The sequence below is a fragment of the Phascolarctos cinereus genome, unplaced genomic scaffold, assembly GCF_003287225.1.
Source record: "Phascolarctos cinereus isolate Bilbo 61053 unplaced genomic scaffold, phaCin_HiC Scaffold_3;HRSCAF=262, whole genome shotgun sequence".
NCBI classification, from domain to species: Eukaryota; Metazoa; Chordata; class Mammalia; order Diprotodontia; family Phascolarctidae; genus Phascolarctos; species Phascolarctos cinereus.
The window spans coordinates 131686374-131710621 of NW_027555736.1; the positions used below are offsets into that span (position 1 = coordinate 131686374).

At 35.9% G+C, this 24248-nt stretch overlaps 1 protein-coding gene across 3 annotated transcripts in view; it reads right to left on the minus strand.

Moving 5' to 3' along the window:
- FAM169B (Protein) overlaps positions 1-24248 on the minus strand; it is a 103698-nt gene that overhangs the window by 69453 nt on the left and 9997 nt on the right. The window contains exon 3 of one of the 3 annotated variants that reach the window (XM_020964065.1): positions 19229-19327. The exons of 1 other annotated variant lie outside the window; for it this stretch is intronic. In XM_020964065.1, coding sequence (XP_020819724.1) covers positions 19229-19286 — 58 coding nt within the window. In that variant the 5' untranslated portion in view covers positions 19287-19327. Of the gene's footprint in view, positions 1-19228; positions 21474-24248 lie in introns of those variants that run through there. One more of the 3 variants, XM_020964082.2, reaches the window with a different exon arrangement.

Below are 24248 nucleotides of genomic sequence, written 5' to 3' on the forward strand. Positions count from 1 at the left end.
GGACTCAAATATAATATACCTTCCAGGTTCCAAAGGGAATGATTGGGAATGCACTGGAATCACATTTTGGAAACTGATGAGGAAGTGGTGTCTAAAACACCTGCCCTCTTTTCTGAAAGAGGCCAGAATGGTAATAACAACAAAATTAGTTCACATATTATGGGGCACTTCAGTTTCAGTTTACAAAGTGATTTACATACATTATAGCTCCAAACCTCATAATAATCCTGCGAGGTAGGTATTATATTTATCTCCATTTTACAGATAAGCAAACTGGGGCTCCAATAACAACAAACAACAACAAAACAATAATAATAACTAGAATTTATATAGCACTTTAAGCTTTGCAAAGTACTTTCCATGTATTATCTCACTATATTCTCAGGACAGCCTTGGAAGGAGTTATTATTATCTTCACTTCACAGATGAGGAAGCTAAAGTAGACAAAAGTCAAGTAACTTGCCCACAGTCACACAGCTAGTAAGTGCCTGAGCCTGGAAGGCAACTCAGGCCTTCCTGTCTCCACGTCCATTGCTCAATCCACTGCAAAACCCAGATGTTCCTAATTTATTCTAAGCTGTATTCCAGGTTTCCCAGCTGGTATCTGAGGCATCATTTGAACCCACGTCTTCTTGACTCTAAATATATCTCAGGACGCACATCACCCTGCTCCCTTTCTGAAGACAGACCTTTGTCTTTGAAAGAGTACAAAGCCCACTCTTGCCTCTTCCCTGAACTAGAACCATTCTGACCATGTGGTTATCATTAGGATACTCTATTTGTTTAACCTTTAAAAAGGAAGGAAGAGAGCTCTGGCACATGGTTCAGGAGCATATACAGAACCTGACACCTCACATCTTGAATTTAACTGAGCAAGTTCATGTAAAAATACCAAGTTCCAATTTCACTCCCAACATGAGGATGTGTGATGGTGCTGAAAATGCTGGAGCAATAGTATGGCCTAGTATTTGTTCAACGTGGGTATGGGGTCCTGAACCACACGCTCCCCGAAAAATGTTCCCTTCCACTGGATTGCTGTTCACTCATTTGTAAGAGAAGTACATTGAATCTCTGCAAGCCTCTCCTCAAACCATTGCTTTTAATGGACAAGATACTTATTCCCAAAATCACATCCCTGTTGTATAGTCTCTTACCAATCAAAATTTACCATGATGTGGAGATGATGTTGGGTTCTCAAAGTCTATTTTAGGTTTATTTAGACCAATCTGAAAGGGCTTCAAGTATAGACCAGTGACAGATTCTGAGTGCCGTCAACCAAAACCCAAACTAGCTAAATTTGGCGAGGCTTATCACCAGGGAGTTGATGAACAGGTAGGAGATTTTGTTGGCAGCAAGAACTCACACACTTTTTACTACAGTATGGAGGGATGGTCATTTGTATCAGGTGAGGGAGCAAGCATCCTCACTGATGAAATCAAAACTCTTTTAAAGCATTATTAAAACAATTAAAAGGTTTCTGGAGAAAAGTAGTTAAGTGAAAGAAAATATATAATGGAATTAAAAAGTCAATCTGGTTTCTGATTAAATTATTGGGCATTTTTGGAAAATTCCACTGAAGCATCAGACATCATAAATGTATGCTCCAGGACTTATCGGTTGAGCGAATTGCATGGAGAGTCCTCAGTTCAAGCCCAGAAGACTGCAAAGCACCCTACTAATGTTAGAAAAACATTGATATTTCCTAGCAGTTTCCAAAAATTTAATGGAATGCAGTTGATCACACTAACCCAGTCTTAAGTGGATATGAAGATCCTCTGCCTAGAATTGGAAATGTGGTCAAGGAATACACACTCACTACAAGGTAGGCCCAAATAAAATAACATATGCAAACTCTAAACAAGACTAAAAAAACCTGGTACTGGACCTGTGATTTAACTGGTATAAGGAAATCACAATGAGGAAGCTCTGTTTATCACTGCTGAAACCTTCAGTCTTAGAGAGTTGGCTGAAATGCTAAGAAGCTACTTGCCTAAGGTTAAATTGCCAATACGTGTCAGAAACAGGACTTGGACTTCGGTCTTTCTGGCAAACTTTAAAGCGCTATATAGCTGTCAGTTATTATTATTACTAAAATTTATACCATTATAAATTTCAATTAAAATGGAGGACATTATAAATAATTAAATTCAACTTTTTTAAAGGAAATAATCATTTCAAAATGTGCATGTCTTCTAAGTCTAGATTTTTATGTATCAGAGTTTTAAAAACTGGGACTCATAAGCAATAATAAATTGAAAGTAATTTAACCAATATCCAAATGGAATCATAGTGATACGGCTCTTTCCATAGAAAACAAATGGATGAGCACATTAATGGAAGTCTAAGAATAACCTTTGGGCATCACTCAAACAATGTTAATCGTTTTCTTTCTGTTGAAAGAAAGTCTGAGTCTCGGCAGAAAACAAATGTTTAAAAGGATTTATATAATAACAATAATAACTAGCATTTATATAGTACTTTAAAGTTTAAAAAGCACTTTATAAACATGATCTCATTTTATTCTCACAACGACCCTAGGAGGAAGGTGTTATTATTACAGATTTAAGAATAGCACAGATAGATGCCATATTACAACTGAGGAAGACAAAGGTTAAGTGACTTGCTTAAGGTCACACAGCTAGTAAATGTCTGAGGATGGATCTGAACTCAGATCTCCCTGACTCCAGGTCCAATACTCTGGCTATTGCGCCATCTTAATGCCTCAAATCAATGTGACGATGCTAACTAAATTGATTTACAGATTTAGTGCTCTAGTAATCAAACTACAAATGAATAACTTTACAGAACCAGACAGAAAAAGCAAATGTATTTAGAAAAACAAGAATATCTAGCATTTGAGATAAAATAATGCCTAAATAAGTAGAAATAAAAGGAGCATAGCAATATTATATCTCAAACTATTTGGAACGGATTTAAAAACAGGAAAGTAGATCAATGGAACGGACTAGATAAACATACCCAGAAACAAGTAAACACAGTAACACAGTATGCCATTCAAAAATATAAACAACTTGGGGAATTGCTGCCTACTTGAAAAGGACTTCTGGGAAAACTAAAAAGTAGTTTGGCAGAAATTAAGTTGAGACCAGCAGCTTAGACCATATACCACCATAAGCTCCAGATGGAGATGCAACATAACTCTAAAGGTCACATCATTTAAAAAAAATTTTTGAAAGAACAAAAGGAGAAACGTTTTGCAATTAAAGATATGGGGCAAATTCTTAACTAAACCAGAGATAAAGGTTATCATAAAAAATAAAAGAAAATTTTGATTACATACAATTATAGAGCTCTTAAAAAAAAACTAGTGCAACCTGAATAAGAAGAAACATTACGAATATTTTCTTTAAATTTCTCTGGAAAGTCTGATATTCAAGGAACAAGAACAAAATAAAAACAAGAGTCATTTTCCAGTAGAGAACTGGTCAAAGAATACAAACTATTTTTTAATAAGTGCAAATAATCAACAACCATGAAAAAATGCTCCAAAGCACTAGTAACAGAAACATAAATGAAAATCACTAAGTCTTTACTTCAAACCTATCCAAGTGGAAAATATGATAAAAGATGTAAACAGTTTTGGAAAGCATTAGGAAGTTGCTGTTTGTCCATCATTTTTGAAGACGACCACAACATCAGGGAGGTGATGCCATGCATATACACCAAAACACTCCACCACTGGTAGGGATGAAAACTGGTCCAATCATTCTGGAAAATAAATTAGAATTATGTTATAACAGTCCCTAAATTGCTTATACCCAGAAATCTCACTGGGTGGACACCCCCTAAGGAGGTTAACGACAGAAAAAACGATCCCATATATAATAGAATATTCACAGCAGCACTCTTTGGATTGGCAAATAACTAAACAAGGTATATCCCCAATGACTAGGGAATGAGTGGGCAAACTGAAGTATGTGAAGGTAAGGGAATATTGTGCTGTAAGAGATCGTGTACATAAGTAATTCAAGGGAAAAAAGGGGAGCCCACAGAAAGTGACACAATTCAAAAAGAATAGGACCAAGAGGATGATATGCATGCAATCACTACAATAACATAGGGTTTGTTAGATAAAAAGGCCATCAAGATAAAGAAACACTTCACACAGGCCCAGCAATGAACTGTACACTTCATCCCTGAGGACTAGACTATCTTCAAGGAAGGCTACCACCAGTTTAGAATGAGGATGATACGTTTTTTGGCTAAAGTAACTCTCAAAGATCATCTATCAAATCATAGAAAGTTTATCATCTTTACCATCTTTATTATTTATAAATAAAGGCTAGTCATAGAATGTTTACCAATGTCTATGACCCTGCAACCACAAATCTCTGAAATACTGAAGTACCATTTATAAGAGATTTGATGCACCACAGGTTTACAATGAGTGACTGAATCTAAGTGGATAAAATGGGTCTTGCCAAAGTGTTGTGTTTACTAATATTAGCACTCACCCAAGGGTGTCTCAAATGGAAGAAAAGGATGTTTACTAATTTGGAGCCATTGTTAAAATAATAGGCAGTTACCATTCCTACAAATGGGGAAACTATTCTATTAGAGTAGCCTACATACACAGGCACTTCCCTTGAAATGTTACTTGAGAATATGCTGTTAGGAAGGAAGGAAGGAAGGAAGGAAGCAAGGAAGGAAGGAGAGGAAGTGAGGGAAACATGAAGGGAGGGAAGGAGAGAGACAGAGACAGAGAGAGACAGAAGAGAGAATGGGAGGAAGGAAAGTTTATTAAGTAGCAGGCACTGAAGAATTTATTAAGCACCTACAAGGTCTTTCTTACTTCAGGCCCAGCTCTCTAGCCACCTAGCTACTTTTAAGAAAAGATATAATAATAAGGCAAACACACCAAATAATACACCAGAAATTCAAGACATAGATGGAAAACACTAAAAGATGATCTGAGTCTATATATGAAATCTTGAAGGATCACAGAATGATAGATTTAGAGCCGAAAGGTACCTTGGGGGCAACTGAGTCCAATACTTGCCTTTTACACATAAGGAAACCAAGACAACAGAAATTCAGTGACTTGCCCAAGAGGTCATACAGGTAGCAAGCAACAGGGTTAAGATCTGAAGTCAAGTCCTCCAACTCCAAATAGAGGCATGTTCCACTGTACCCACATTACCTCTTTTGGAAGGAAATTGCTTCCACTCCTTAAACATGTACCAGAATGAGTTATGTCCTAGGTGACAGATATAAGAGAGGAGGGAGGTGAATCTTACCAACTTTACAATACAAAAATCTTTTAGCAAGAAAAACACCTGAAAAGCTAAATACATTTGTAAGCCAACAGAAGTATAAAAGCAGAGAAAGTGAAAGAAGTCAGTCAACAGGCATTTATTAAGTGCCAAATCGGAAGAATGGATTCATCCTCGTCAACTTTATTCCAACTGTTTAAAGCTATACAAGCCATTTTGCTGTCTGAGTTCCCAGAATAAGTAATTTCCATTCCCGCCCCCATTGTTCTGAGAGGACTGTAACTCACCACATGCCCAGGTTACTAGGTTTATTGAAGTTTATTAGGTTTGCTCTTTGGGGGGAATAATTAATTAGTTGATCTTAAGAACTTGGAAGTGTTAAGACTGGTACTTCTGATGAGTAGCTACTTGAATTCTTAAGTTACTAAGGGCTACCCTGACTTCAGCAATAGGAAGATGACATACTTAAAGAAAAGTTTGGGGGAATTAAAAAGTCTAGACATAATGGCAGACAAGGAGGAAGTATTAAAATCCACAACTGTAGAAGAATCGAGTATAAAGAGACAAAACAGAAAAACTGCATTTCTCACAGAGAGAGAGAGAGAGACAGAGAGAGAGAGAGAGAGAGAGAGAGAGAGAGAGAGAGAGGTGGGGGAGAGTGAAGGAGGAAAGGACACAAAAAATAGGGCTGTTCAAGGATCTGCATATGACATTTTTTAAAAAGTTCTGGCAAGTACATAGGGAAAGGAGAAAAGGTATTCAACCAGTTAAGATGGACCTTAAAGAAAATAAGATCACAAAGCAAAAAGAAGCAAAAGAAAGAACACTAAACAACATAAAGATTCCCCCCCCCCCGCCGCCCCTTCTGAGAGTGGGACTTTACTATTAGATGATGGCAGAGAATCCCAAGGGAAACCATGAAGTCTCATCAAATTAGTCACTAAAAACTTGACAGAGGGAAACCACTGAAAGACTACGGCAGGGAGAAAGGAAAGCAAGGCAGAGACAGACACTTGCATCTGTCAGTATCTTCATTATTAATTTTTATGATAAATAAATTCAGTTAATGGCCATCACTGATCAACAGATTAATAGATTGCGTGAGCATTCTTCTGTTCTCTACCTAATGGTTTGTTCACTTAACTAAAAGGCTATTTTCCTCAGTGATACAGTGAAATGGGGAATGGTTTTGGTGGTGGTGGTGGTGCTTTTTTTTTTAATTGCCTTGAGAACAAAGAAGGCAACATAAGCAAAATTTGTCTTTGTCAAATTGAAACAAACATCTTCATTTTGGTGTGCTTACATCCCCAAATGAAAGTAGGAAGCATCCATTAACCATTAGTTAGAAAACAGGCATGTCAACACAGAAATAATATACTCAAATTTACTAATCCCTGGTGAGTTTTAGACATCATATGCATACATATACACATGTACACACATACATACACACATATGTTCTACAGTAGACATACATCAAAAAATTGATCTCAAGGAGTAGTGAACAAAAACAAGTTAACAAACACAAGAGTCATGGTGGCAAAGTCTAGGGATCCAGAAGCAGAGCAATTAGAGGAAATAAAGGAACACAAGACCCTCATATATTTATTGTTTAATTATAAAAATGAATCTGATTTTGGAGAGTAAAATTTTAAGGCTGTTCTCTAATAAGGAGTGTCTCATCCATGTTTAAATTTCATTAATATGTCACGATAAATGTAACCACAGAGATTACCTTGTTCAACACTTCTTCAGTTTTCAATATCCATCCAGGCATAAAAAAGAGAAGTGTGTACTAGCCAAACGTCTACTACTGTCAAAGAGAAGATCTGACATACAGTCCAAATGGCAGAGGAAATTTCCTGTAGATGGTTAGGTCCTGATGGGGTTCTTGTTTACAGATGACAACATTCTGATTACATCAAGCACCCAAATATTACCGAGCTTCTCTGTAATACTCTATCACAGTGAGATCTGTGATCACTTTAAAGATTTAAGCCTCACAAGGGCTGGCATTGGAACTAGAGACCTGTGATTACCCTCTACCAGTGCACGTGGGCATTTCTTCTGCAACCTATTAGAGAGTTGTTTAAAACACAGAGAGGTTAAGGAACTTGACCATGGTCATACAACCAGTAAACGGCCAGGACTTGAACCCTGCTTGTTCTGGCTTTGAGGTTAACTCTCTAGGCCTCACTGCCTCTCAACAATCCACACAGGAAAAAACTAAATGAATTAAAAATACTTATTATTCAAACTATAACATATAGTTTTATGGCCAGTCTATTATGTTAGCACACTGGAACACATCTTGAGAAAGCACAGTAAATGAGCAATGAGCTGAGCCTAGAATTACATAGGAAGAGGAGAGTAAGCTAATTTTTGGAATTAGAAAATGTTTTCAATGATTCTGATCTTCCCCTTGACACAAAAAAAGTATCTTTTTAAATATGAATTTTTTTAAGGCAATTGGGGTTAAGTGACTTGCCTAGGGTCACACAGCTAGTAAGTGTCAAGTGTTTGGTCTGAGACCGGATTTGAACTCAGGTCCTCCTGACTTCTGGGCTGGTGCTCTACTCATCGCGCCACCTAGCTGCCCCTAATATTAATATTTTCCAAATGTTATATGATTAGAAATCATGGAAAAAATATCATCTCTGAAGAATCAAAATCACAGGTGATCCAAAAGACAACAGAATAACACATACCTGCTGGGCACTGTAGGCTATGGCAAGCTTCCAAAGGTGAGCTATGGCACCATAAGTGGTATATAGGATATAAAATTAAGTCAAATCAAATCAAGTCAAGAAGCATACATTAAGCATCTATTATGTGCCAGACACTGTGCATAGTGCTGGGATATAAATGGGGGGGGGGTGTGAACCAGTCTCCATTCTCAAAGACTTCACAGTCTAACAATGCAGACAACATGAAATGACTATGTACAGAAATTATAAATAGGAGATAATCTTCAACAGAAGGTATTAGCATGAAGGGAATTGGGAAAGGCTTCTTTGCAAAAGGTAAGATTTTAGCTAGGACCAGAAGGAGATCAGAAGACAGAGAAAAGAAAGGAAAAAATTCTTCCAGGCAGAGGGGGGCAGCAAGTAAAAATTCCACCAGGTAAATGGAGTGTTTTCTGCAAGGAAAAGCAAAGAGGCCAGTGCCACTGGATCACAGAGTATATGGAAGGCAGGAAGGTGTAAAGAGACAGGACAAGTAGGCAGGGGCCACATAAGAAAGAGCTTTAAAAGTCAAACAGAAGAAACTTTTTATACCATCCAAGAAAATTATGATTGCAAACAGAGTTGGGTCAGTCATGTAATGAGAGTAACAGATAACGGATAAACAGTCTGAGCTGGTAGGTACAGAATCTAAAAAGAGCTAACAGAAGGCTTCCAGCACACTGGAGAGATTATCTAAGGAATATTAAAGGAGAAAAATGGACAAGAATCACAGAGAATGAGAAGGCATGGATGTGTTGCAGTCTGTGCCAATAGAGGAAACAACAACATTAATAGGATCATGATTTCACTAAAGTATTAAGGTGTGGATGTGTGCATAGATACATAAAGGTACCATATATACTGTATCATATATGACACCCATGAATACAATGTGCTGTATTTTATGATCTAGATAATACATGTGCCAAAAATAACATTTAGCAAAGTACTGACATGATGTAATTTAGCACAAAGTAGAAAAAGAAACAGATGATGGTGTCATGAAAGGAAGGCTTGTACAAATGGGTAAATTGTCAAAACATGGAACAGGTTCCAGAACAGGTGGCAGAGCCTCACCCATTCACTAGATGTTTCTAATGCACTTATCATTTAGTGAAGTGTCCAGGTACACTGATTAGTGGCTTACTTTGAAAATGCAATAGAGAGACAGCAAAGAAGGCTGTGCTTTGCTAACTAGAATTGGGATCATTGTTGGTAAGTTAAATAAAAACACAAGTTAATTTCTGAAAATAAAAGACAATAAAGCTTCATTCTGAAGATCTGTTAGATGTAAATATAGACATCACAAATGCACCTTTATCAATCTGAGTTTTATTCTGTGACCCTGTACAAGGGAATTCGCAAAAATTGAGCACTTCTCTTTCAGGATACTATAATTATGGCATACTGTCTACCATCTTGTTAGTTTTTCCTATTAAGTCAAATGCTCTCAAGCATTTAGGAAGCTCTCTCTCTCTCTCTCTCTCTCTCTCTCTCTCTCTCTCTCTCTCTCTCTCTCTCTCTCTCTCTCTCTCTCTCTCTCTCTCTCTCTCTCTCTCTCTCTCTCTCTCTCTCTCTCTCTCTCTCCCTGTTGGAAAGCCTTTCTAACAATTCAACCTATCTGAAAATGGAATGGGCTCCTTCACAGGTGCAGTGAGTTCCCTGTGATTGGGAATGTTTCAACAGAGGCTAATACAACAATTTGCCAGGATATTCTAAAAAGGACTCATGCATCAGATTGAGGAAACGAATTTGATGAGCTTTCCAATTCTGAGACTCTATGGTTCTTTTGGGCATGTTGGGTGTTGCTAATGTTCCATTTTGGAAGGAGGAAGAGTGGGCTACACAGTCTGCCTGTGTGCTGGGCATCAAATGCAAAGGAGAAAAGAAAGTGAAACAGACTGACCAAAATCAAGATGGGGTGAAGAGAGGCAATGAAAAACAGACAGCTAAAATTCAATACTTGGGCTTTACACAATCTGTACAGCAATCACTTAGCGATTATGTCTGCCCTTGAAAGAGAATATTCAAGCTAGAAGCACAGCCTATTCAAAGGCATTTGATTTGTAAAGAGCATCTATTGCATCTAACTAATAAGCCTTACTTCAAGAAACTAGATCTGAAATGGCTACCAATAATGCCCGTAGGTGAAACTGCCCTTGAGTAATATTTATTTTTTTGTAAGCCACATGACAACGAATGAAACTTAACTAATGTGTTGTAATTTGCCCTAAACTGGTCATACAGCAAAACAAAGAGATGTCTCCTCCGATTTTATGAAGTTGTTTTTGAACTTCACAGGAATGAATTACAAGTAAGAATTACATCAGTGTAGCTGTTTGCCATCTGCTGTCAGGAAAACAGCTAATACCAGTCACTAGACTGTAGTTTAGAAGGCTAGAAAGACAACATGGAAGTATCTGTTTCCCTCTCTATAACTCAGAAAGAGATTTCCTACTTTGGCTCAAGAGGCCCCGCATTTTTGCCAATCATTTGATCACTCAAGGACTATGAGTTATTAGTATATCTAGGAGCCCAGAATTAGAAAAAACCAAAACTTTAAATGGAATAATTTTGATGACAAATCTTTCTCATACTAAGGACATAAACTTTAGCCACTGGGGGCTCCCAAATCAATGAATCTAGGAATAATAAGACTTTCTATTTCTAGAGCTACTGGGGCAAATATTGGACCTCAGAGGTTCAGATACATTTGGGATATATAGAGCCTAGACAGTCGCATGAAAAAAAAAATAGAAATTTTGCTCTTCCTAGGAGAGGGCCTTGAAAAACTAGGACAGAAATGAAAAGGAATAAGCATTCCATCCTACTAGAGGGGCTGGATACATCTCAGTCCTTGGGTAAATTAATTCTTTTCAGCAAAACAGTCCAGGTTCTGTCCAGTCCTGTCTTCTTCAATAATCTGATCCAAAATAACAAATATCTGTTAAGCACCTACCTATATGCTAGGCACTCAGGATATAAAGACAAAATGAAAACCAGTTGCTTACTATAAATAGCTTCTATGGGAGGAGGTTTACACACAGTATAAACAGAGAAGATACGGAACACTCTTTGAGAAGAAAGGATAGTGTACTAACAACCATGAGGAAGGATTCCCAAAGAGTTTGGAGGTAGGAAGGTAGTGTATTCTAAGCAAGGGGTATGAAAAGGTATGGAGGCAAGAAGCAGGGATGCTGAGCTCTGGTGAACAAGTGGGCCAGTCTGGCTGGAATCAATTGTGCTTGGCCATCTACTACATTATGGAAGATACAAAAATAAATCAGACAGTTATCCCTACCCATAAGCAACTAAGCAAAGATACAAATAACTATAATAGAAAATAAAAATGGGATAAATATGTAGGAGGAGTACAAAGTGACATAAATTTGGAGGAAAGAGATAAACCAAAATCCTGTTAGGGAGAATCTGGAAAAATGAGGCTAAAATTTAACACCGAGCAAAGTATACATGAGGGTGTAAAATGCTGTAAGTATAGAGGAGGAAGATTCAGTAAGGAAGAGTCTGGGAAAATGAAGTTATAATATAGCTCAAAGAACTTCTCTGTGTAATCTTCATCTACTCTAAGTAAATTAGCAAAAATTGATAAAGACATCTGACAAAGGAAGAAGATAATCTGTGTATTTCTCTGAATCAGAAACTCAACCAGGAAGGAACTTCAGCTTGGTCTGACTATCAATCTTAAAGTCTATTCACTATTATGTGACCAGTAGTCCCATAGTACTCCTCATACTTAGACAAACAAAAGAAAAGTAAATTCAATTATCCACATTAAGGAAGGAGAGTAGTGAGGCAGTCAAAATAGCAGATAATTTTTAAAAATCAACTTTAGAAAATGTTTTTATACTTTTTTCTACATATGGGCATCCTACCCATTGGAGGACGGTTAAACAAACTATAGTACACACACACACACACACACACACACACACACACACACACACACAAGTTTAGTGGAAAAACAGACTTAATTCAACAGGGGCACAAATAGGAAGAGAAGAAAGGAGAATATAAGAGAGAGGGTAGATTCAGAGTCATCAGCAAAACAAGCCTTAAGCTTGGAGAGGTAATCGTGAAGAAAAGATTAAAAAAAAAGAAAAGAAAAATGGTAATAACTTGAAGTAAATAGGGAGAGAATAGTACAGAGAAGAAAAAGTTAAGGGGTTGAAAGAAAACCTATTATACTTCAGCTGAACTGGAAAAATTATAGAGTAGCAATTATGATTTTACAGAAGACAATGGCAAAAATGGACTAAAGAGATAAAAAGGGAGGCAATATAGACAATGAATTGGCTTCAATACAAAACATATACGCACAGGAGGACACAGCTTCTAAAAAAATTAAAGGAAAAACCAAATGAATTATAAAGAGAAACAAACAACAAAACTCTAATAATTGAGGGACTCAATTTACTCCTATCAGCTGTAGATAAATCGAACCAAAACATTAACAAGGAAGAAATTAAGTATCTGAACAGAATTTTAGAAAGATTAGATAGGATAGACCTCTGAAATTACTGAATGGAAACAGAAAGAAGTATACATATTTCTCAACTGTACATAGCACCTTTATAAAAACTGATTATGTGTTAGGACATAAAAACCTCACAAACAAATGCAGAAAAGCAGAAATAGTACACATATCCTTTATTGATTACAATGCAATAAAAATTTTATTATAAAGTGCCATGGAAAGAAATGTTAAAAATCAACCAGAGAGTAAATAACACTTAATTTTAAAGAATTGTTGGGTGAAAGAACAAATAATAGAAACAACATATAGCTACATTAATGATAACAACAATGACACAATATTCTAGAATTTTGGTGATACAAAGCAGTCCTAAAGGGAAAATTTATATCTCTAAATAGTTTTATCAACAGAAAAGAGAAAGAAAAAGTCCATGAATTGCATTGGGAATGAAACTAAAAAATACTAAAAATCCAACAAGTTTTTTTTAATTAAATATCAAAATACAAATCTTGAAAAAAAGGATAAATTAGCAAAATTCAAAGCCCCAAAAATTAGAATTACAAAAAAAGGAGCTTTGAAAAAAACACAATAAATCATTGATAATTTGATTAAAAAGGTTAAAGAGGAAAACCAAATTACTGGTATCAAAAATGAAAAAAATGAGTTCACAACAAATAAAGAAGAAATAAAGGATATTGTTAGAAACTATTCTGCTCAATTATATTCCAACAAAACTAATATCTTAAATGTGAATATTTACTTAAATAAAATAGTGAATATTTACTTAAATGAAATAGTAAAAATTTTTAAAAATCCAATAACAGAACAAGAAAGAGATAATTTAAACAACCTAAGTTCAGAGGAAAATATTTTAAAAGGCATAAATAAAATTCCAAAGAAAACAGTCTAAAACCAAACGGACTCACAGGTGAACTTTATCAAAATTCAAAGAAAAATTAATTCTAATATTAGATAAATTATTTTCAAAAAATGCAAAAGAAGAGATCCTGCCAAATTCTTTACCTGGCACAAATATGAACTACTAGGAAATGTAGGAATAAATGGACCTTTCTGTAAAATGATAACTAATATATATAATTGCATACACACATATACATAACCATATATACATATGTGTGTGTGTGTGTAAATATGTGTAATATATAAAAATAACAGCTACCCTTTCCAATAAATTTAGGAATGACCCAAGGATGTCCATTGTCACCACTTTTACTTGATACAGTACTAGGAACACTGACTATAGCACTAAGATAAGAAAAAGAAATGAAGGGAATAACCATAAAGATGAAACAAAAATATCTCTTTTTGCAGATGATGCAATAATATACTTAACTCTAAAGAATCAACTAAAAATCATTTGAAATAATTAGTAACTTTAGCAAATTTGTAAGATATAAAATAAATCCACACAAATAATCATCACTTCTATATAATACCAATAAAATCCTGTTGGAAGAGATAGAAAGAAAATTCCATTTAAAATTACTACAGAATGTATACAATATTTGAGAATCTACCTTCCAATATGCACACAAGAATTTTATAAATATTACAGATAATTTTACATAAAAAAGACAGACCTAAATAAATGGAAAACTATTAATTGTTCATAGGTAGGACAAGCTAATATAAAGAATGACAAAACCACCTAATTAATTTGCTTATTCAGTGCTTCACCAATAAAGCTACCAAAAGATTACTTTACAGAACTAGAAAAAAAGAACATTTACAAAGTAAAGTCAAGAATCTCAAAAAAAGATAATAAAAAGAAATTAAAATGAAGGTATCCTTACAGCACTAGATTTCTACACTACAATGCAGTAATTATTAAAAACAATTGGTACTGGTTTAAAATAGAGGGATCTATCAGTGGAACTGATTAGGCGTACATCATACAGAAACAAATATATCTACTAACCTAGTATTCAATAAACACAAAAACCTCAGCCACTAAAATAGGGACTCACAAATTCACAAAAACTGCAGGAAGATTAGACAGTAAGTATGGAAGAAATTAGATTTTGACCAACACTTCATATCTTATACAAAGATAAGCTCCAAGTGGGCACAGAATCTAGACATAAAATATCATATCATATACAAACAAAAGAAACATGGAAAGAATTACATATTGGATCTATAGATAGGAGAAAAGTTTATGACCAAACAAGATAGAGAGGATTACAAGAGGAAAAAATGGATAATTTTGACTAGATAAAATTTAAAACTTTTTGCACAAATATTTAATAAACCTAAGATTAAAAGGAAATAAATTTTCGGGCAGCTTCTCTACAGCAAGTTTCTGTGATAAAATGTTATTTCTAAGCTATATATGGAACTTATTCAAATTTATAAGAGGAGCCATTCCCCAATTGGTAAATAGTTTAAACATACAGAAAGACACTTCTCAAGGAAAAGAACCCCAAGCTAACTATGAAATTTTTAAATGTTCCAAATTTCTACTAGTAAGAGAAATGCAAATTAAAGCAATTCTGAGATTCTACCTCATCTCCATCCGCGTGGCAAAAAAAAATGATAAATATTGGAGGGGCTGTGAGAAAACAGACACATCAATGCTGAGGGATCCGTGAATGGACACAACCATTATGGGAGGCACTTTGGAATTATACACAAAAAATTACTAAACTTTGTATATCCCCTTTGACCCAGCTATATCTCTGCCAAGCCTCTGCCCAAAAGAGATCAAAAAAAGGAAAAAGTCTTTTATTTACAAAAATATTCATAGCAGCATCTTTTATGGCGGTAACAAAACCAAAAACTAAAGGGATGCCCATCAATTAAAGAATAGCTAAATAAGTTGTGGTACATGAATGTGACAGATTCATATACACTGATGTAGAGTGAAGGAAATAGAACTAGAAGAACAATCTGCATTATAACATCAATATTACAAAAATGAATAATTTTGAGGGTTCCATAAACTTACGAAGAATGAAATAAGCAGAACAAGAAAACAATTTATATAATAACAACACTTAAAAACAAACAACTTTGAAAGCTGTAAGAACTATGATCAATAAGGACTGACAATAATGAAACATGTCATCCATTACATAGCAATGATGGATTTATGGTACATATTTAGACATATTTTTGTATACAACCATCGAGGGAATTTGTTTAACTTTACTATGCATATTTGTTACAAGAAATTTCTTTTTTTTCCAAAAGGGTGAGGGGTGGGAGAAACAACAAATTTCTGTTAATTTTTCAAATAATGAAGGGGGGTTATTATAGATGTGAAATATTGCATGAACTTTCAGATAAACTCAGTGTATTACTAGTTTTATTTAACTGTTTTATTTTGTTATAAAGAAACTTTTCTCGATGAGGGAGTAACTACGTGATTATAATATAAAAAAACACATGGGTAAAACTTTTTTAAAATGTAATATATAAATATCATGGAATATTATTCTATCACAAGAAATGATGAATATGAATGGGAAGATTTAGATGAACTGACAGTGAGCGAAATATGTAGAATCAAGGAAAAGCAATATTTCTACGCAATGATGACAATGTAAATAGAAATAATACACACAAAAAAAAACCTTAAATGCTCCATAATCATAGTGAATGGGCTTGTCCTTGAAGAAGAGATAAGAAAATATACTCTCTTCCATTCGTTGGAAAGGTGAAAGGACTTCAGCCGTAAAACTTTGCAAATATGGTCTAACTCATGGGTTGGTTACTTTTATTGAACTGGTTTTTTTTCTCTTCCTTTCAAATTTTGTTGCTATGAGAGATTGTTTACTGGTAGAAGAGCTATATTCAGAAATAAAAATCATATAAAAACCAAAGATATAAATAAAAAATAAAAGCTAGAAAAGCTATGGGGCTCTAATGTTCTGTAGTATACAATGCAGTATAAAAATAATATGACATTATAACTAATAATAATGATGATAATAGCTAACATTTAAATAATGGTTACCATGTGTAGACTAAGCACTTTACAAATATCTCATTTGATCCTCACAACAACCCTGGAATGAAGGGACTATTATTATCCCCATTTTATTGATGAGGAAATTGAGGCAAACAGAGGTGAAATGACTTCCCCAGAGTCATACAGCTAGGGTCTGAGGCTAGATTTGAACTCAGGTCTTCCTGACTCCAGGCTTGGCACTCTCTCCACTGTATCACCTAGTTACTATATATGGACAAATAAGAATGACATTGTAACTCCATAACTATGTCCAGCTTCCCTACTCACTATGGGCTGGAAATAGAATATGTCACCTCCCAAGCTAACACAAGGGACCAACCCAAAGCTGACCTGTCCCCTTCAGACTTGCTAATTCACACCTTCCTCCCTGCCTTCTCAGGAATGATGAAGTCACTGTTCTTCTGCTTAATATTTTCTTCCGTTGTGAAAGGAAGTAAATGCTTTGGCTTAAAGATTCTTCTCTTGGTAATTAATTAACTTAAGAATTTAAGGATGTAACAATTACAACAACAAAAAAATTCAAAGTCACAATTACTACTGGAATGGAGGATTGGTTATAAAGGTATTTCTTCTTCAACTGTTTTATTTCAATACAATAAATATTTCAATAACAATATATATTATTAATTTGCCATTAATGATAAATGCCAAACCTAGTAATCAAAATAATCACTACAGATGATATCATGAATTAAGCAAGCTACAATTCTTCCTCAATCACAAGATCACAACTTCCACTCTTAAAGGCTATGACCTATGTCAAATGCATTTAAAAGAACAACTTTACCATTCACCCTAGAAAGAGATCTTCCAAATTACGTTTTGGGCACATGATCTCAGCAAAGATTCCGTGGGAAAAAATACTACCATATATTACAATGTCTGTTTCTTAATAGCTTTCTTAATGTCGACTAGCATTTGGTAGAAATGGTAAGAATCCTTTATGAATTCTCTGCTAGCTAATAATCCTCATACAGTAACCCATTTGAAATCGACAAGCAATGTAAGAACAACAAATAGGTAACATAAAATAGAAAGGGAAAGACTACAGGATAACAATGAGAAGGACACTGCCATGGCATGGTAAGGACTTAGTCTAGTTCTAGCTCTGCTTCTAACTGTTAATCACTATTAAATCATTACCTCTCTGTGTTTCAATTCACCATCCTTATATAGGGATAATAACATCTTCTCTATATACCTATACTGGATATACCTATCTACCCTAGAGTTGGTGGTGAAGATTTTAAAAACATAAGAAATGGAAAAGTAAATGCACTATTTTCTAAGATTATGACTTTTCTAAGACTGATAATAATAATAATAGCAGCTAACATTTCTAAAGTGCTTACGATGTCCCAGGCACTGTGCTAAGCACTTTATAATTATGAACTCATTATAAAAATTAAACACCAAAGACTAAACACACAGTGGAAATGAAAATTGGTTCTCTCTATAATAATAAATGTTTAATTTTCATTTCCTAGTGGTTGCAGTGAAGCCACATTACCACAAGAGGGCAGAGTGAAACTTCTGCTTTGCACATGCTCAGACCAACCCTAAAAGTTGAATATCAAACTTTTCTTAATCCCTATTGCTCCAATTTCACAGATGGAGAGGTATCTTAAGGAAGCTATAGAAAAAGCAAAGTTTTTAATAGCAGTACCTCATTCTCACCCCCCAACTTAAGCCTTGGGCTTCATACAATAAAAGATTTTTAACCTATAACACAATGAAAAGAAAGAACAGAGAAAATAATTTACATAAATAAAAATAAAGAACTTGCCGTACATTAGGGACTTCCCTTTTTCCTAGTGTGTGTATACATACACACACACATAGGTATATATGTGTGCATGCGTATGTGTGTGTGTATACATGCATATATCACCTATAAACTGAATTTAACTTTTTAACCTAAGGCATTCTAAACTTTAAAAAGGCGTGCGCACGCGCACACACACACACACACACACACACACACACACACACACACACCCCAAAACCAGGCAACCAAAATACAATTAAAACAACAATAACTATTTCACAGGGGAAAAAATAAAGAAATGCTTTAAGAAACAATTCAAATGTGAATTAAAAGGTTTTAAAATAGCCTCAGAAAGGCCAAAAAATCATCAGATTATAAAACTTATATTTGATCCACAAAACTGACCTTGTCCCCAGCAACTGGGTACAACATCCTCCACACAACCCCTGCTTTTCATACACAAATTTAGAGAAACCACGACAGTTTATATCTGATTTGGATAGACTCTGTGATCATTCTTCTGCCACCACTCCGCCCCCCAAAAAAAGATTCCCACAAAAAAGAAATGGCAATTCTCCTGAGACCCATTCTAATTTCGTTTAGGATTTGGATCAGTACTTATTTTCATGACTGTTTCACATAGCCCAAGACGCCTCACAGTGTAAGCTGTTTAGAACAGAACACCACCTGGCTTCTTTAACAAACATCTTGAAACTGACCCTCTTCCATTAAAACCCATATCTCTATCTCAAATGTCTGAGTCTTGTAAGTCAACAAAAGACAAAAGAAAAATAAAGAAAAAAACTGAGCCAATGCCCATGTCCACAGAAGACCATGGAGGAAATGAGCTTAAGCCAAAACAGAAGAGATTTTAATGAAACACACAAAGAGCTATCATTTGAGGTGATTAAAGGAAACAGAAAGTTTCATGGGACAGAATTTTAAGCATTTCTTCTAGGATATTTTCAGGAAGAGAATGGATTAAGTATTCTAGGTGCTTTAGTTACTTACCTGTCTCAAGGAAAGACTTGGACCAAGTCCCTTCCAGCTTTAGATTTCTCTGATTCATTCACTGAAGTACCGCTGAAGGAACTAATAGTGACGGTTGTGCTAAATAAGAATTTTTAATTCAGTTTGTTAAGGGGAGAAAAAAAAAGTGAGGGGTTGCTATCAGCTCTCATCTGAAAGAATGGGTAAACACATTCATCAAAACCTTATTTCCATCATATATAAACAATTCCCTCTAGCCTTTTCCAAAAACATGCTATCAAAACAGGGGTAATGGCTCAGTTATTTAAAAAACCCAATTCATTACAGTATACCACATGTGGGAATGATTAATGCTCAACTGCTGTGTGTCATTCTGGCCATCAGTGACCATCAAAGCTAAAGAAAATGTTGAAATAAATACAGGAAAATCCTTAAACAATATTCAGCCAACTACACTTTTCCAGAAGACAAAATTGCCATTATTTTTCCATTAAATGAAATAGAGCTGAGTGGACTAAGCAAAAGTCTAAGGCCATAGTTCAGAAGAGTGGGCTCTGATTCATTCTGTCACCCTCTAGGCAAGTCCCTTTTCTTCTTGCCTTAGTTTCTCAGTTTTATGGGAAAAAAAACAAAAACAATTGTTTATATCAGCTTCACTTCACTGAGTTCTTACAGACAACTTGCTACAAAAGCTCCCCCTACACATAAAGAAAAAGAATGATGATTTATATTTCCTTAATTCTCACCAAAGGCTTTCTTAATAAAAACAATGGGCGTAAGTGATTGCTACTTGTCTATACCTCTTTATAATTCTCTCATCCATACAATTTTAAAATGAAAAAAATGAAAAAACCAAAACAAAAAACCTCTTTCAATTATAGCTTTAAATCATGAAGATCATAAAAGGAGGCAATAATATCCTTATCCCTGCTTCCAGTAAAAAGAGGGAAAGCCTTTATGAGCCTCATTTTTCCTTTAAAGAGATTCAAGAAATGACAAAGAAGCCGGCTCTGGGTTTGGCCAGAATTGGACAGAGAAGAGGCAGGATACCCTTCACTTTATTCCCCCTCTGACCAAGAGTGACACTCTTCTTCTGGGTTGAAGAGGAAGCCCTTCTAGTAGTGGTTCAGACTAGTAGGGGGAAAAACTGAAAAGTCTCCTTCTTCCTTCCTCTCACACCTCCTCCCTTCCGTGGGGGAATGGGGTAAGGAAGCAGATGGAAGATGAGAGAAAGGAAAGAGGAAAAAGTCAGAGGAGTTCTCCCTTGGCATCTACTGAGATGTCGGGAGGTGAAATTAAAGCCACCCAAAGAAACCACTCCCCTTGGCTCCCACTCTGGACAGACCTCAAGCACTACTATGAGGGGATCAACAGTAATCAATGAGTATGGAAAAGTCCCTGATGACATTCTCTTGCCACATGCTCATAGCTAGGGCTGGAAGGATGGAAAATTCCCTGGATCAGAAAGTTTTCCAGACAAAGAAATCCTAATGACTGCAGTTCAGAAGAAAAAGTAGGGAAATGCTACATGGACCCTTGAATAAAGAAACAGAAAGGAAGGGGCCCACTGTCTCAGCAAACCCTAAATAACTTGGCACAATTCATAAACTTGGTTTCAGTTTCTCAATCTGCAAAGGGAGGGGAATGACAGTGCCTGTGAGTAATAACTAATGAATGGCGGTAAAGTGCTTTGAAAAGAGAGAGAGAGAAAAAGACCCACGGAAGCTTTGAGGCCCAAGAAGTTCGTAGAGTTGTGGTCAGCCTCTACACAATGTCTGGACCAACGAGGATTTTAAAAATTACATTAAAGTTGTGACACACATTGAGGAAACCTCCAAGAAGTTTGAAGTTAAGATTTGGGGAGGGGGAGGAGAAGGGCTAGGAAGACAATTCACAACATCTAAGGGAATTGGAAAGGACATCAAAGGCCACGTGGAACAACTGGTCCCAGGGCAGGAATCCCTCCACAACAGAGCCAAATAAAGAGGCATTTAGACTTTGCTTAGAGACCCCTCGTCAGGGAAAATCCACTGACTCCTGAAGCAGCCCATTCCACACGGGGACAGCCCTAACGTTTGGAGGTTCTGTTAGTTGTTTTAGCATGTTTCCAGGCAGAAAAAGTCTAATCTGTGCCTCGAATACTGCTATTTTTCCTAATCCAGTTTCTTCAACCAGTCCTCATATATAGATAGCATCATCTGGAAAAGTGGTTTGTAAATATTTTGGATCACTGACATCTAACAGTAGAACATTTTTGAGCACACACTGTCAATATATGTATATTTACTGATTTATAAATTATATACATGCACTCTGCAAAACCAGAATCATAGAATCAAATTTCCATTGGTCACAGATTAGTTTAGAATAGGAAGCAATGGTATATTGGTAAATGTTTAACAACTGGCTCCCAGGGGTGAAAAAATATGCATTGTACACTTTTAATTAAGTCTGCATTATTAAAATGTTTTCCATTACTTTCTAAAGTCTAGGCAATCAACAAAACCACAAAGCCCTGATTGTGGAGCTTTATGATTTCCAAGATGTAAATGCTCACACTGAAAATTTAACAAGTGACTCGTCCAGCACATCACTTGCTGGAAATATATTTAAAAGCCATGTAATTCAACCTACCTACCCACTCCCATTTTAGACGAAAAAACTGAAGCCCAGAGAGGTTAAGTGACTTGTCTGCCAAGGTCACACAACTAATATGAGAGATAACATTTGAACATAGATCCCATGATTCCCAATTCAAAAGGAAGGGTCGGTGTTCTTTCCATTGCACCTTAATCATATATATTATCTACTTACACACACACACACACACACACACACACACACACACAAAATCAGAAATTTTAAAAAAGGATAATACAAAGATGAAACGATACTGAGTCATCTTAATAGAGAGCTTGAGTACAGGAGTGACATTGTCCCTGCTCTTTAAGAAAAACACTTTGTCGCATTTATGTGGAAGATGTATTAGGCAAGGAAGATACTTGAGACAAGGGGACGAGTCACAGGGCTATTACAATAGTCTATATGAGAAGTAAGGAGGACCTAAACTAAAGTGGAGGCTTTGAGTAAAGAGAACAGGACAACAGATAAACATAGGAGACGTTGTGAAGACAGAAACAACAAAATTTACAAATTGCTAGGATGTGTAGCACAAATGAGAATGAAGAGCTAACAGCAAGGGAGGATGACACCAAAGTTGTGGATCTGGATGACTAGAAGGATGGTGGTAACCATTGATAAAAACGGGGAAATCCAGAAGAGGGGAAAGTTTGAGGGGAAAGATAATGCAATGAGATCTACAAGGCAGATCACAATTTATTCATGCCTCCCTATCTATCCTCTGCAATTCTTACTATTCTACAGAAAATTAAAAGGGAGTAAGAGCTGATTCTTATTCACAAGTCACTGCCCTAAAGCATGAATCCACTAAGGATTGCCACAGACACCTTGGCAGCAGGATATGGGCACACTAAGGGTTACAGATAGGTGTGCAGGTAGATGCCTGTCATTTTCATATTATAATATTCCTGAGAAAGGGAAAAGTTGGGAGTTTGTACCAGCCATGGGAGGCCAGTAGCAGGAAGGGTCAAAATGGGGAAGGATGATAATGTGTACGAGAGTTACTGTGGTTGTGTTGGGACAAACCCTACAACTAGCTATCAGGGGGCTAGGATGAAAACCATTTTCCCATCCTACAATACATTAATCATGAATGTCCTAAGTCATGCACCCAAGGGACCTTGGCCCCCACTTTGTAAACTATTGATCTAGAGGCCCTTCACCATCCCCATAGCTTTCCTTTGGAGTATCTTCAGCTTATTTATGTCCTTCCTAAAATGATGTATCGGGATCCTGCATTCCTACATGTGACCACGGCAGGGTACACCACCTCCCTAGACTGGGGCACCATGAATCTCCTGAAAAGCTCCGTTCACTATAAATAAATTATCAGTTGCCATATTACACTACTGACTTACATTGAACTTAAAGTCCACTCCAATTCTCAAGTATTGTATAGAAAAAAATGTTTTCTAGCCACATCTCCTGTACCTATTCTGTACATGTTTGGTTGATTTTTTTTTAAATTTACTCAAAAGTAAAACTTTCCGTTCATCCCTGTTGAATTTTATCTTATTATATTCTACCCAGCCTCTAGGCTGTCAAGACCCTCAGGGGTACTGACTGGCTCTTTTATCTGCCTTTTCCATCATCAGCAAAACCAATAAGTATTCCATCTATATTTCTTATCCAAGTCACTGACAGTGTTACAAAGCACAGAATCAAGGAGAGATTCCAGTAGCTATTTTGCTAATGACCTTCTTCTAAATTTAAATTGAATGACTATTCTTTGAGGAGGTCATTAAACTGGTTCTAACTCCACCTAAATCCACCATTGTTTAGCTAGTATCTATCCATTTTCTCTAGAGGGAGAACAGAACTTACTTTGTCAATGGCTTTGCTAAAATATAGTGGAACAACAATTACACATTTCCTGATCTACCAGTCTAGTATCTCTGTAAATAAATTAAGTAAAATAAAATAAAGGAAGAAGGTTGGTCTGGCATGACCAGAGGTTGATGAAACCATGCATGTTCCTGGTGTTCACCTGTTGCTTTTCTCTAAGTCTGCTAACATTCTGTTCAATTCAATTCAACAAGCTTTTTAAAGTATCTACAATACTCCATAGCTATGTGCTAGAGATATAAAAACAGCAACAAACAGTCCTTGCCCAAGAACTGGCAAGAATGTAACAGCCACACAGATAAGTAAATACAAGATTATCTGAGAAGGGAAGAGGGCACTAACAATCAGGGAGATCAGGAAAGGCTTACTGTAAAAGGTAGTGCCTAGAGGAAAAGTAGAGAGTGTAAGAGGCAGTGAGGAGCAGGAAGTACATTTTGGTCATGGGGCATAGCCTGAGCAAAATTCAGAGAAGGAAGATGGAATTTCAAGTTTAGGAGATAGTAAGAAGGGCCATTTGAATGTAATATAAATTATATGAAGACAGCTCAACAAGTGA